The following is a 16,244-nucleotide window of genomic DNA, read 5'->3' on the forward strand; positions in this document are numbered from 1 at the left end:
GTAAGGGTGAATTCTGACCGATAAGCGGAACATCAAGAGGGCAGTTTGGAATACACATATCTACCAGGTACTAGAATATCTGCTCCAGAATTATCTGAAATGTTTGCTATTCTGGGCCCTCTCTTTCAGCTGTCAGCTACTGTCTTAAGAAAGCTTTTACGTCGAGGCAGAACAGAATCTGATTAGTCATTTGAATATGTAATAAGTCATGTTCACTGATCTCAGAAACAAATAGGATTTATTACTTTTATCAGATTAATAAGTGATCTTTAAAATAAAGTTAGAAAAACCAAATTCAAAAGAGCCTAAAAGGTTAACCCCTCAGCCAAGTCATCAAATAACACATAACAGAAGTAATATAGAACTTAATACTTAAGTAATTACTGACCAAGTAATTCTGAAAGCATGAATGAATGAAGGGTGAGAGAAAACTGGCCAGGGCAGAAGACTTTTAAAATCTTAAAGGTGTTCATATATATTGAATGGTTTAAAAACAAAACTAAACAAGTTAGCTTGATATATAACAGGATAACCAGTGCAAAAGTATTTATAATACATTTTATTTAGCTATTGTTTATTTAAAGTTGATTAGGTTGAAAAAGCTGAATGAGTAGGAAGTTATAGGATAACCAAAATGATTTTAAATTTTGTAATAAAATTTAATATTACAAAACAGCTATTTTATGCACATATATCTAAACATAGAAATGGATAAATCAATAACTCCATGAAAAAGCAGAAAATAAAACAATAAATACAAAATGTTTCATCATGTATTTCCTCTTCTTCTAGTGATGTCCCTGCTTTGATTCATTATGGTTTCGGAATTCAGAAAAACCAGAATCCAGAAATTCACCTCATCTTCTCATCTTGCTGCAAAATAAAAAAAAAGGGGAAGATTAATAATAATAACAACCCAAAACAAACGCTTGTGCCGTGAAGCATGAAAAAAATTGCTGCATCACACTTATGTAGAAAGCAGTTTTCTCAAACCATGAGCTGTGCCATGTCTGAAACATTCTGTGGTAGTGGGAATTATAAATATACTTGAAGAAAAAATAATTACATAGACTTTATACATTAGATGCTTTACTACAAGTTTCCTTTTAACTACAAACTTTAACATACATAATATATGAAAATGTGTAATTTTGGATCAACCAAATGCTGAAGTATGTAGCACCTAAGAAATATTACATCTCAGACGCCCCCAGTGTCCTTTCTGATCACAGCCTTCTCCTCCCCCAAGAAGTAACCACTATCCTATGTTGTATTAGTCGCTTGCATTTCTTTACAGTTTTAACCATCTGTATATAACACTCCTAAAATGTATATTGATTTTAATCTATGTTGGATCTTTCTATAAATGGAATCATTCTACAGGTGTTTTTCTATAACTTTTTTCACTAAATACCTTTAGTCATTTTCAAGCCTCTCCTTTATTGAAACATTAAACATTCTAAACTGTGTATTCTGTATCTGATTCTGCTATCAGTTGCTTTTGCTAGTATTTATTCTCTTGTATGGGTAGTGTTCTTTGCTGTGAGCTGGCTGCTTCATTTTCCTTGCAACTTCATTTGTGGAAAATGTGTTCAGATGAAGGAAAGCTCCCCTTAAAAATATTTGCATTTGCTTCTAACAGACAACAGGGCAATACAAGTTATGGGTAACACTAAATCCTCTGTTTGACGTTTTTTGTGACTTCCAGATATTGTGAATTACAGCTACAACACATGAAGGTCTGATTTTGGTTAGGAATTCTCAGAAGATATTATGCTCCTCAATTCAGTATCAGAGTTATTTCCTGGGGCTTAAAAAAGCTGGTGGGAAGGTTATTTTTAGTTTACTCCTCTATTTGAGAGTAGCTCAACTTTATGAAAGGAGATCTACTATTAGACTCCTCATTTTAGCTAGCCCCTAGTATCTGCCTTCAGTCCCCAGCTCCATATTGCTGTGAATCTAATGCTTAGGCTACTGCTACAGGTAAAGGCCCGTTTCAAGCTTTACTTACCTTTCTGGCTTCCCACTCTCATCTAATCTGAGCTTTTTTACATCTCTACTAGCTAACAAATGCATTCAAGGGTTTGTTTTCTATTTAATATTTTGTCCAGCAATTTTATTTGGTTCATCTATAAACCTAGTAGGTAATGTTGCAAGAAGTACAGTTTTATTTATTCTTTATATTTGGGGGGGGTGAGATACATGAGATACATACATATGATCACAGATTAAAAGGTATAAATGAGTAGATAGAGGTCTCTTTTCCTCCTCTGTATCTGTCTGCAGAGCTAATGATACCACTGCCTTGGGTAATCAGATAGAATTTAATTGATTTTTTCAAAAGAGCTACCTATTCTAAACAATACATAGCAAAATGTTGTAATAAAAAAGCATCCTATTTTAGTTTAGATATACTGGGCATGTAGATTATTTGGTAGTTTAGTTGGTAAATTTTTTAAATGCAAACTCACAATGTACATTGGTATCTTTATTATATGAGGCTTAAGTGTCTGTCTGTCGCCGATAGCTTATTGGTTGCTTGCGTAACTGTACTAGCCAATGGGGTGAAGTTGCCACGGCATTCAAATAGTCCCGCCTTCTGGGATGCCACCTCACAAACTGAGGTTAAAGATTGGAGCAATTATTATGCTGTTAAGAAATCTTAACACCAGAAGGGGTCTTTGCAATGGTACAAGACTAGAGGTTCTCCAATTGAAAAATAATGTCATAATAGCTAAGTCTTTGACCGGCTCCTCTAAAGGTGAAATACATGTCATTCCAAGAATTGATTTGGCTCCATCTCAAACAGGGTTGCCGTTTCAATTGAGACGTAGACAATTTCCTGTAAAACTTGCCTTTGCTATGACCATCAATAAGTCTCAGGGCCAAACGCTTAAGCGTGTTGGCATTTTTTTACCCGAGCCTGCATTTGGACACGGTCAACTTTATGTTGCCTGTTCAAGAGTTCGTGAAAGAACGGACGTAAAATTAAAAATAATTGATGGTCCTCTGCAAGGCGAGCTTAAAAATGATGGAAAGATCTACACAAGAAATGTTGTGTACAAAGAGATCTTTGACATGTGAATTAACATTTTATTATTTAAATCACCTTTATTTATTGAGCTGGCAGTGGCTCTTAAGAAATGTACCGCCAGTGGTTTCCTTCATTGCACTCTACTTTAAGCAATTAAGCAAGTAGAAGGGGGAAACCCCGTGGGGCAGTAAGCAAAGGGGCATCCTCGCCGCCTGCCCTGGGTAATTCAGTTTGAATTAGCAGACACCTTTGCACAAATCATTTTAATTACAATTTATAATATCTAGAACAGCGGTCATTTCGTATGACCGCCGGGCTTTCTAGTAAATACTAAGAGTGATGGCAACCCAGCTGCCATCTTTTTCGTTTTGGATTGGGAATGGCATGCAGCATATATATCACAGCTCCTGAGAGGCCCTTGTGAGAGTAGATCCTGACTGAAACTGCATGCAATGTATTAGGAAGTAATCACCATAGATATTGAGGATAGGAGTGGCAGGAGTTATTAGGAAGGTAATACAAATACGTTTTTAAAAGTCTTTTTCTCTTAGTTCCCAAAGTCTGAACATGACAAGAGGACATTTTTTAATAGTAAACACCCTACTTCACAATGAATATAGAGTAATTTTGGTATTTATATACCAAATAGTAGAGCAACTACCTTTATGAAACAAAAACTACAGGAGATTTATGCAGACAGATATGATCACAATAATAAGAGTTATACTGCCTGACCAGGCAGTGGCGCAGTAGATAGAGCGCTGGACTGGGATGCAGAGGACCCAGGTTCGAGACCCCGAGGTCGCCAGCTTGAGCGCAGGCTCATCTGGTTTGAGCAAAACTCACAAGCTTGGACCCAAGGTCGCTGGCTCAAGCAAGGGGTTACTCGGTCTGCTGAAGGCCCGCGGTCAAGGCACATATAAGAAAGCAATCAATGAACAACTGTGTCGCAACGCGCAATGAAAAACTAATGATTGATGCTTGTCATCTCTCCGTTCCTGTCTATCTGTCCCTGTCTATCCGTCTCTCTGACTCTCTGTCTCTGTAAAAAAATAAATAAAAATTTAAAAAAAAAAAGAGTTATACTACTTTTAGTACAAGACAGATGAAGTAGACAAAAACACCAGTTAATAAATCTAATGAAATAAGGCATAAAAATTTTTTCATTGATGCTGAAAACTCCATTGATTTTCATGATTCAAACATACAATAGACACTAAGGAATACTTTCTTAGTATGATAAATTATATATACATACTTTATCCTAAAACCAGTATCTTAATGGGGAGACAGTAAAGGTATTTCCACTCAAGTCAGGAACAAGGCAAGAATACCCACTATTCCTGCTACTATTCAACACTATACTTGAGAAATTTAGTCAATGAAATTAGACAAGAGAAATCAATCAGAAGCATATGAATGTGTAAAGAAGAATTAAAAGTATCTCTATATTATAGTATTCCTGGAAAATTACAGAGAATCAATGAGATAGAGAATAAAAGAATTTAGTTAAGTAGTAAGTTATAAACTTACACAGAATTCAACAGCTTTCATACCTATAAACAATAAACATTGAGCATGATATTCATGTCCAATTTACACATTCATTTACAATAGCAACAAGGAAGACTGAATACCTACAAATAAATTTAACAAGAAATGTATAAAACCGCCTGACCAGGCGGTGGCGCAGTGGATAGAGCATCGGACTGGGATGTGGAAGTACCCAGGTTCGAGACTCCGAGGTCGCGCGCGGGCTCATCTGGCTTGAGCAAAGAGCTCGCCAGCTTGGACCCAAGGTCGCTGGCTCCAGCAAGGGGTTACTCGGTCTGCTGAAGGCCCACGGTCAAGGCACATGTGAGAAAGCAATCAATGAACAACTAAGAAGTCGCAACGCGCAACGAGAAACTGATGATTGATGCTTCTCATCTCTCTCTGTTCCTGTCTGTCTGTCCCTGTCTATCTCTGCCTCTGTAAAAAAAAAATAAAATAAAATAAAATAAAATAAAAAAAGAGAAATGTATAAAACCTATTCAGAAAAATTTCAAAACATTTCAAAAAGATACAAAAGAAGACTTAAATCAGGTAGAAAGACATTTCCTATTCTTATGCAGTACAACTCAATGTAGAGATAATAATTTTCCCTAAATTAATGTATAAATTCAATGCATTTCCAATAAAAATACCAAGCTAGACTAGTAGTTTTCAATTTTGCCCTCCAGGTAACATTGTGTAATATTTAGAGACATTTTTACTGTTATAAATGCACTAGTGCTACTGACATCTATTGAGTAGACACCAGGGATACTGCTAAACACTCTACAATGCACAGAACAACCTCACACAACAAAGAAATATACAGCCCAAAATGTTAGTAGAGCTGAGGTTGAGAAACACTGAGTTAGACAAGTCAATACTATAGTTCAAACATGTAATAACAGCTAGGAAAACAGTGAAAAAAATTATTAGTATTATCCCTTTATACCAGACATTATAAAGTCTCTATATTAAACAGGTAGACCACTGCAATAGAATAAAAAGTCCAGCATTAGACACCTCAAAAATACATTACAAAAATTTAGAGTATGATATGGTTGACATCTCAAATATTTGAAATAAAGATGCAAATAAATAAATGGTGCTGGGACAATTTGGTAGTCATTTGGGAAAAAGATAAAATTAGATCAAATCTTCACACACTACAAAAAAACTCTAAATGGACTAGACATTTATGTAAAAAATTAAACTAGAAAAGTACTAGAAAAAAATATGGGCGAATTTTTCTTTAACCATGGAATAGGGAAAGGCATTCTAACTATGACTCAACATTCAAAGAAAATGAAAGAAAATATGGACAAGTATGACCACATAAAAATAACTAATTTTTTTGTGTGTGACAGAGACAGAGAGAGGGACAGACAGGGACAGGCAAACAAAGAGAGAGATGAGAAGCATCAATTCTTTGTTGCAGCATCTTAGTTGTTCAGTGATTGCTTTCTCATATATGCCCTGACTGGGGGGCTACAGCAAACCAAGTGACTCCTTGCTTAAGTAGCGACCTTGGGCTCAAGCTGGTGAGCTTGCTCAAACCAGATGAGCCCGTGCTCATGCCGGCAACCTCGAGGTTTCGAACCTGGGTCCTCCGTGTCCCGATCTGATGCTCTATCCACTGCACTACTGCCTGATCAGGCAAAATAAAAAATTTTTATATAATTAAAAGCATATGTCAAAAAATAATCGATAATCTAAAAAAATACTGACTACACATAGCACAAGGACTAATATCCCTTATAATGAATTCTTAATAACTGAGGAGCCAAGACCAAAAAGACAATTAAAAGTAGGAAAAAAATAGGACCACCAAAAAAATTATACAATGGCCTCCAAGCATGAGGAAAATACAATACTTAAACTCACTTATACAGAAATGCAAATAAAACACTGAGATACCATTTCTTGGTGATCAGAGTGGCAAAAAATTTAAAATATGACAACATATTCTGTTGATCAGGCAGTGTGGAAAGAGTGCCACACGCTGCTGGTGGGAATGCAAATTCATACTAGCCTCTGAAGGGAAGTGTGGCAATACTTAACAAAACTATATATCTGTGCCTGATCAGTGGTGGTGCAGTGCATAGAGTCCCAGGTTCGACACCCAAGGTCACTGGCTTGAGCAAGGGGTCATTGGCTCAGCTGGAGCCCCATCCCAGTCAAGGCACATATGAGAAACAATCAATGAACAATTAAAGTACTGCAACTACGAATTGATTCTTCTCATCTCAGTCCCTTCCTGTCTTTGTCTCTCTCACTAATAAAACAAACAAACAAACAAAAACTATATACAGTGTGTCTGTAAAGTCATAGTACACTTTTGACTGATCACACGAAAGCAACAAAAGACGATAGAAATGTGAAATCTGCACCAAATAAAAGGAAAACTCTCCCAGTTTCATACCTATTTAGTGCAGTTTGATGTGGGCTCACGCACAGATTTTTTAGGGCTCCTTAGGTAGCTATCTCGTATAACCTCTACAGACTCGTCACTGATGGCCTACCAGAACGGGGTTTCTCCACCAAACTGCCAGTTTCCTTCAACTGCTTATCCCACCGAGTAATGTTATTCCTATGTGGTGGCGCTTCGTTATAAACGTGCTGATATTCATGTTGCATTTTGGTCACGGATTCGAATTTAGCGAGCCACAGAACACACTGAACTTTCCTCTGTACCGTCCACATCTCGACTGGCATGGCCGTGGGCTGCTCCGCTGTATACATGGTGTTATGTCATCATCTGTACATGAGCACATGCTGCCACATCATCCTATGGAAACTGGGAGGGTTTTCCTTTTATTTGGTGCAGATTTCACATTTCTATCGTCTTTTATTGCTTTCCTGTGACCAGTCAAAAGTGCACCATGACTTTACGGACACACTGTATATGCTCATTTTTCACCCCTATAAACCCATTTTTAGGAATTTACCCTGAAGACATTCCCAACAATATGAAAAGATATATGAACAAGATTATTCAATGTAGTATTGTTTATAATTGCAAAATATTGGAAAGAACCTAAATTGCATATATAAGAATGTGATTAAATAAACTATAGTACATCTATACACAATTGAGTACTGTATAATCCATCTGTTAAAAAAGTGGAGAAAATCTCTGTGAATTGATATGGACTGATTTCCAGAGCACAGTGTGGAATGAAAAAAGGCAAAGCCCAACAGAGTAGCTAGAGTCTTCTACCTTTATGTAAGAAAATGAAGGATGTATACATATATCTACTTATCTGTGCAAAAGAAATAAAGAAAAGGTAAACCAGAAACTAAAGAAATTGGTCACCCACCAGAGGTGAGTGAAAACAGGACAGAAAAAAGGGATAACGGGAATGGGGTAGCAGAGAGAAGGAGCTGACACTTCTCTGCATATACTGTTTGTATAGCTCCGACTTATACAACCCAAGAAATATTTCACATATCCCAAAGTAAAGAACAAAGCCTACCACAATGTGGAGGAAAAAATGAAAAACAAACAATAACAAATATATGTAACTGAATAGCAAATAAATATGTTTTAAGGGTTGTTGAGAAAAAAAAAACTAACCAAAGACAAAAAGAACTATATCTAAATGTTGTAATTTAGTTAGTAAATATATTTCCCACAGGGATTTGGATTAGCCATTTTGAAACTACTTTATGTGTATGCTAGAAATATAATAAGTAAATATAAATAATGAGAGCCATGCTTATCACTGATAAATGGCCAGACTCTGAGGAGGACCTTCCTTCCCCCATGATCCCTGCCTCCAGTGTTCATGGCCTTGTATAATCTCCCCTCTTTAGGTGTGAGAGGAGCTGGGACTTGCATCTAAACAATACAATATGGCAAAGGTGATGAGATGTCTCATTTTTGAAATTACAGTTCGTTATAGAAGATTCCATCTTGCTGCAGGATTTGCTCGAGTCTTTCTGTAGCTAGCTGAGTATGTGGCCATGTTGGGAGGCCCAGTGGCAAAAAAGCTGAGGGTGGCCTCTAGGAGTAGAGGGCAGCTTCCAGCCAACTGCAAGAAGTTGAAGCCCTCTGTCCTGAAACTACAAGGAAATGAATTATGCCAACAATCTAGTGGCCTTAGAAGCCACTTCTTTCCCCATGGAGCCTCCAGATGAGCAGCAGCCAGCATAGCACCTTGACTGCAGCTTTGTGAGACACCAAGCAAAGCACCCAACTACGCCAAGTCCAGATTGCTGGCCCACAGAAATTGAGAAAAGATAATACATGTATGTTGTCTAAGCTATTAGGTTTATGATAATACTGTTAGGCAGCAGTAGATAACTCATACAGCAGAATATAAGCAGTGAGAATATCTAGTGCTCAGATTTTGGTTTTTAAACAAAAGTATTCAACCAAAGGAACCAGGATCTTTGAAGAAGTGACTGACTGATTTAGGGGCTGAGGCAGGAAAAACTTCTGCCCCTGGAACATCCTATATGTCAGAAAGTAAGGAAGTGCTCAAAATTATATGAGGTCTTGTTGAAACAACACAGACGCCAACCTGAAGAAACTTCTAATAGCCAAAGTTGGAATGAAATAAATGAGGGAAAGGGAACAGCTCTTCTCTACAGAATTTCAAGTACTGTAGAAGAAAAGAGGGAAGGAGAAATCACCACTAGGCAAACACCACCGTAGAATTATTACAGACAGGCTCCACCCGAGGATGCTAAAATTAGTGGGTAAAGGTATGAGCAGAAACAGGACACACAGACTCAAAGATTATAGCTCCCCCAAGGCTCATTACTGTACTCAAAAAGACAGTAACTTTATAGTGAATAGTACCCAGCAGACACCACCTTACTCTAGTAATCAGACATACTGACATAATTTGATACAATGAGGACATACTATTTCTGTGGAACTCTTGCCAAAACCGCATACCGCACTGTTATCATGAGAAAACATCAGACAAACCAAACAGAGAGATAATCTACAAAACCACTTTAATATCATCGAAATACTTACTCTCTGAGACTTGGCTCTTTGAAATGGAGAGGAGCGCACCTTCTCCTCCGGCTTGGAAGCTCTACAGATAGATCTTCGGACTTATTTTCAGCTTTAGCAGTGTTATTTGAAACAAAATTGGTATTTGTCAAGTCTTGTAGTATTCTGCCACCTGAAGAGAATATTTTTTTCACAAATATTTGTAACCATGTAGAGATGTGGAAATAGATATGGGATATTTAGAGGTATGCAAATCATTGGTAGCAAATTTTTAAACTTAACAATAATCAAGTTACAATTTTAATTACAATAATAGAACCACAATTATTTGTAAATCAGTTTTTCTCCAGCCATAATTAGAAAAAAAACTTAAAATTCAAAACAAACTATCAAAGTAGCCACATTTTAATTCTGAAATCACATATAGGCTGAGAAAAATTCTTCATGGTTCAATTGTATTCACAGAATACTACAAATTACTGCATTCATTCAATCTTTGTCATTGATTGGTCACTTTGTGAAAAGCACCATGAAGAATATAGAGATGAAAGATGGCTCTCATGCTCTAACATGTCCTCTGACTCTGGACCTTTGTATGTCTTTTGCTTTAGTAGTCCTTTCACCAGAAATAGCCTTATCCATCAAAATCCTAGTGTCCTCTAACTTGAAAAAATATCTGCACCCTCATGTCTATAACAGCATTATTTACAATAGCGAAGACATGGAAACAACCTAAGTGTCCATGGATGAATGAGTGGACAAACTTGTGGTATATAAATATAATGGAATATTATTTAGCCAAATAAAAAATGAAGAAATCCTACCATTTGTGACAACACAGATGTACTTTACAGACATGATGCTATGTGGAGTAAATCAGAGAAAAATAAATATTGTATGATCTCACTTATATGTGGAATCTTAACACAAAACAAGGCCCTGGCTGGTTGGCTCAGTGGTAGAGCGTCGGCCTGGCGTGCAGGAGTCCCGGGTTCGATTCCTGGCCAGGGCAAACAGAAGAAGTGCCCATCTGCTTTTCCACCCCTCCCCCTCTCCTTCCTCTCTGTCTCTCTCTTCCCTTCCCGTAGCCAAGGCTCCATTGGAGCAAAGTTGGCCCGGGCACTGAGGATGGCTCTGTGGCCTCTGCCTCAGGCACTAGAATGGCTCTGGTTGCAACAGAGCGATGCCCCAGATGGGCAGAGCATCGCCCCTTGGTGGGCATGCTGGGTGGATCCCAGTCGGGCGCATGCAGGAATCTGTCTGACTGCCTCCCCGTTTCCAACTTCAGAAAAATACAAAAAAAAACCCCAAAAAACAAAAACCCAAACTCACAGAAAAAGAGCTCAGACTTGTGGTTACCAAAGGCAGAGGAAGTTGAGAGAAGAGGTAAGTAGCAAAAGGATGCAAAAATATACAAACTTCTAGTTATAAGTACTAAGGGTGGTATAATGTACAACATGATAACTATAGGGAACACTGCTATATGATATACAGGAAAACTGTTAAATGAGTAAATCATGAGTTCTCATTACAAGGAAAAAAAATTTTTTTTCTTCTTTTATTGTATCTATATGAGATGATGGATGTTAGTTGAACCTATTATGGTAATCATTTTAAAATATGTGTGAATCAAACTATCATGCTGTACACTTTAAACTTATACAGTGATATATGCCAATTATTTCTTAATAAAACTGGGGGGAAATCCCTGTGTTCTATATATTTATACATATAGTGATATGGAAATGCCTGATGTTAGAAATTTTCTAATAATAAAGGAATATTTATAAGATCCAATGTTAAGAGAAATAATGTGAGATAAGTAATGTTTTCGAGTATGATTTTAAGTATATATTTAAGAACCCATAGATTCAAGTCTATGCATATGCATATTGACTGCTGTTCTGCTGGGTGGTTGTTTTTCCTACTATTTTCTGATTCTCTGCTTTTGATTTCTTGCAGTGAGTGTTATTTTAATAACTAGGAGAAAATAAAAAGTAAACATTAAGATAAAAATCCTACCCTTTAGGACCTAAAATGCTACTTATTTCATGATGTCATTGCAGGTTGCTCTAGTCAGAATTACTCCCCATTAAGTCCCTTAGCATAATATGTATATTTTATTCAAAGCATTTACTACATTTACCACTGTATTTGTAACTTTTACATGCAGGTCTTCTGAGGAAAGGGAGTTGACATTGTTTAATTCTAATCCTCTAAAACACCTAGAATAATATTGATCTCATTAAATATACAGGGTGGGGCAAAAGTAGTTTACAGTTGTAAGCAAAAGTTTATTCTCATATTATTTATTATTGTATTATTTTTCCATACGAACAACTATAAACCTACTTTTGTCCCACCCTGTAATCTTGTTATAAAATCCTACCCTAAAGAAACTTCCAATTGTCTTTGATAAAATCAATCCAGCACAATTCCTTATTATATAAATATATATACATTTAAAACAACTCAATTTCTTTCAAACATTGAAAACGACAACTATCTGCCTAATGACACCAGACAACTCTGTGGGAATTGCCAGTCTGTGTTTTTAGGTTATATTGATAAATGTCCAAGACATTCTCACTGTGATCCTTCCAAAGTATTAAACTTTCTTGAAGCTCTTTCACATTGTTTCTATAGCTCACGCTAGTTAAGTTTTTAAAATTTCATAATAATATCAGTTATAACAGGAAATACTTTACGAGTTAAGTGGGAATAAAACACTTGTAAAACTTGGTCACTTCAGGTATTGACCTACCTATTTCTGATTTTTTGCTAGAAGAAATATGCAAAGGTCTTGAACTTTCACGAACACTGTTAAGGGAAGAATCATCTATGGTAGGTGAATATATCTGAGACAAAGATTCAAAAACCTTGGTATAAAAGTCTGCCTTAATTTCCTTATTTTCCATTTTTTTCCCTGCACCAGCGTGTTCAGATTCAAGCGGCATTCTCTTATTGGTGTCTGATAGTATCTGCATTACTTCAGGGCTCTCTGGAGGAGCTATCACTGTCTTCCTTTTCTTTGCTTTGGGTGTCCTTTTATTCCCTCTTTTGACCTGGCACTCTCCTTCCACCAAGGGGGTGTCTCTTTTGTTATTCAGAGTTGCAGTGCTTTGCTTTGGATTCTTTTGTGGTCCCATTTCGTTACCAGAATCAGAATCTGCTTCATTAGTAACATGTTTTAAAGCTGATTCTAAGGAGAGAGATGTCTGTGAAGAATCTGTTAATTGAAAAATAGGTTTGGTTTTACCTTTTGTTTTTTGTTTTGCCTTGCCTGATTTTTTCCCATGCTTTGTAACTTCTTTGTAAGGATTTGAAATTTGCTCACAATCTTCCTTTTCATTACTATTGATTTCCATACATTGTCCACTGATAATACCTTGGCTTTCAAGTTTCTGTTTAGATTCATTTATTTTAAAATCAAGATTTGTGTAGCTTTCTTGGTTATGCATATCTTCATTGTTATCTCTATATATTTGGTCCATTTCAGAAATTATTTCTGTCTTCTGATTCACTTTCTGCCTAAGATTCTTATTTATTTTTGAATCATTTTGTTGAGTACGTTGCATATCAGTTACATGCTTTTTCAAAGCCAACATATTCAGGGGCGCATAATCATATACATTTCCATTACCTCTGGTGGAAAGGTAAGCTGTTTGAAATTCAATTGTGACTTCTGGGTTTTCAGAAATTGTTTCATTATCCTCTTGGGTTAGGAAAAAGTAGTTACCATTTTCTGGGTCATGCACACCTTTGTTATTAAACTCATTTGTTTGGTTTACTCCTAAAATTATCTCTGTCTTCCGACTTCCTTTATCTCTACGCCTCTTATTTATTTTTGATTCATTTTGCTTTGCACAGGGCATATTAATAACATGCCTTTTCTTCCCCAAAATGTTTCCAGCCTCATAATCACAGAGGTTCCTATTATCTCTGGTGGAAGGATCAGCTACCTGAAACTCATTTGAATCTTCAAGGTTTTCAGGAATCATTTCTTTATCCTTCTGGGTTAGAGAAAATAAGTTATCCTTTTCTGGGTCATGCACATCTTTGTCATCATTCTCATGTATTTGGTTGAGTTCCGAAATTATTTCTGTCTTCCGACATACCTTTCGCCGAGGCTTATCTGTTTTTGATTCATTTTGACAAGTAGTTTGTATATCATGGATGTGCTTTTTCACTCCCAAATTACTTTGAGTCTCACAATCATATAGGTTTCCATTATCTTTGGTAGAAAGGGCAGGTGTTTGAAACTCACTTGAATCTTCTAGGTTTTCAGGGATTTCTTTATCCCTCTGGGTCAGGAGGAAATGGTTACCATTTTCTGGGGAATACATACTTTTGTCATTATTTAAATGATTCACTTCAGAAATTATTACTGTCTTCCGATTTATTCTCTGCTTAAGATTATTATTAACTTTTGATTTATTTCGCTGAACAGGAAACACATCAGTGATTAAGTCTTGCAAACCCAACATATTGTGGGGATCATAATCACACAGGTCCCCATTATTGCTGGTGTACAGAGCAGGATTTTGAAACCCATTTGACACTTCTGAGTTTCCACAGACGATTTCTTTATCCTCTTGGGTTTGGATGGAAAAGCTACCTATTTCGGGGCCATGTGCATCTTTATCATTATCCCCATATATTTGGTTCATTTCAGAAATTACTTCTGTCTTCCGATTTACTTTCTGTCTAAGTTTCTTACTTATTTTTGATTCATTTTGCTGAGCAGGTTGGGCATCAGAGACATGCTTTTTCAAATCTAACATATTTTGAGTCTCATAATCACATAAATTTCCATTATGTTTGGTAGCAAGATCAGCTGTTTGAAATTCATTTGTGACTTTTAGGTTTTCAGAAATAATTTCTTTATCCTTTTGATTTAGGAATAAGTGACCTTTTTCTAACTTATGAATCACAAATGTCTGTCTAGAAGCTTTATTTTTATTATAAGCTAGAGAACTTTGACCCATATCAAATTTACTCTCCTGCTGTAATTTATCTGAACTTTGGAAGAAAGAGTATGTTTCCTCTTGCTCATTTGTTACATGTATTCTTTTCTTCTTGCTATTCTCTGTACTTTGTCTGTCATCTTGATCAAGGTCATTATGAAGGATTATTGTCTTCAGAATGTTCGACTTAGTCATCTGTTCAGTACTGAAGATAAAATTTGGATCTTCTGAATCTCCTTTTCCATTCAGGCCAACAGATCTTTTTTCTGATTCATTCCCAATTTCTTTCTCAACACTCATATCTGAACTATTTTTAATTTGTCTCTTCAGTCTTTTTCTCTTTTTTTCAGAGCTTGAATCTTTCACTTTCCTGAAAGTTTTGATTCCACAGTCATTTGGTTTTTTATTACTTTTATTTTTAGTGCCTGTTGAAACTGTAACAATTTGGCCTACTTCACTAGCAGTTAAATCCATGTCTGCATCATACACAGTTTTCTGCCACTGAAAGTCATCATTATTCTGAACTTGATTCATGCACTTTGCAGTAGGTTCGCTTGCAGACTCAGATGAGTCAGGAAGGCACTGTATGTTCCTTTGCATTTTAGTATACACTTCATCAGTATGATCATTTAGCTCATTCCAATTTAATTCTGGACTTGAAATCCATTGTTGATCTACACCTGTCACACAAGAATTGTTTGCAGGATTATTTGATTCCAGAAACGATGTACGTCTTTTCCTCTTAGTTACATTACTAAGAGGTAGTTTCTCCTTTCTGTGGCTGATAAACTGGGAATTTTTCATCTCACTTGTTAGAGAACTCTTGGAACTCTGGCCTGAGTGAGAATAGCTTTCTATAAAATAAAAGAAAACAAAACTCAGAACTAAGTAATGGTAAGTTTATTATTTAAAAAAATTAGATTAGAAGTCAAGCTGTTTCACAGAGGATTTCTAACAATATATTCTGTTCAGATATTTGTATTATAAAGAATCTACGCTGATAAAAATAAAGTAGAAATGATGAGAGTAGTCATAAGTCACATTTTACATTTTTATCAATGGAAAATACATATATACTGAGAATTCACTCTGCCTTGGTCCCAACATAAAGTGGGGTATAGCCAATAGTAGAGTCACTAACATACCCTTCTAAAGTGGGATTTACCACCCCCAATAAGAGTGATAACTCTGATAAAAATTACTACTAGACGCCTGTCAGCAGACAGCTCAAGTTTCTATAAATTATACACAGATACACTCACATAAATTTTTAGAAAGAAAAAATAATTCTAAGCTCCAAATTCAATATAGTTATGGTTCCATATACTAACTGTGAAATCTATGACAATATGTAAGCCAGACTATACTGCACAATTATTATTTTGAAATACTATGTAAATAAAATGTATCATTTTCTCTTGTTCAACCGTTATGCGTTTTGCTTTACTACTAAGTTTTTGCTTTACTACTAATTGGTTATGATTTTGAAAAAGTCACTATACTTATCCCCAATTTTCATATTTATAAACAGGATAAGAGGAAACTATATATCTATAAACAGGAGTATATGAAACTAACATAGTATCTTTCAATTCGAAAGCTAAGATATCAAGAAAAGCTCTTTTTAGGCTAGCTCATTTCTAATTAATGCACCCAGAGTAACAGTATCAGGCCACTGTGGATCTGACATTTGTTAGCACATTTACTTTTAAATTTTTCACCAGCACTTAAAAATAGTAGA

The 16,244-nt window shown here is 36.0% G+C and overlaps 1 protein-coding gene across 6 annotated transcripts in view; it reads right to left on the reverse strand.

Moving 5' to 3' along the window:
- Positions 1-430: 430 nt before the first annotated feature.
- The window catches only part of SGO2 (shugoshin 2), a 35,940-nt gene continuing 20,126 nt past the window's right edge, over positions 431-16,244 (reverse strand). For all 6 annotated transcript variants that reach the window (XM_066278901.1, XM_066278899.1, XM_066278902.1 and 3 more), the window contains 3 exons: positions 12,301-15,357; positions 9,558-9,708; positions 431-873 (listed from right to left, as the gene is read on the reverse strand). In XM_066278901.1, coding sequence (XP_066134998.1) covers positions 858-873; positions 9,558-9,708; positions 12,301-15,357 — 3,224 coding nt within the window. In that variant the 3' untranslated portion in view covers positions 431-857. The remainder of the gene's footprint in view (positions 874-9,557; positions 9,709-12,300; positions 15,358-16,244) is intronic.

This window comes from Saccopteryx bilineata, chromosome 5 (assembly GCF_036850765.1).
Source record: "Saccopteryx bilineata isolate mSacBil1 chromosome 5, mSacBil1_pri_phased_curated, whole genome shotgun sequence".
In the NCBI taxonomy this organism is placed as follows: Eukaryota; Metazoa; Chordata; class Mammalia; order Chiroptera; family Emballonuridae; genus Saccopteryx; species Saccopteryx bilineata.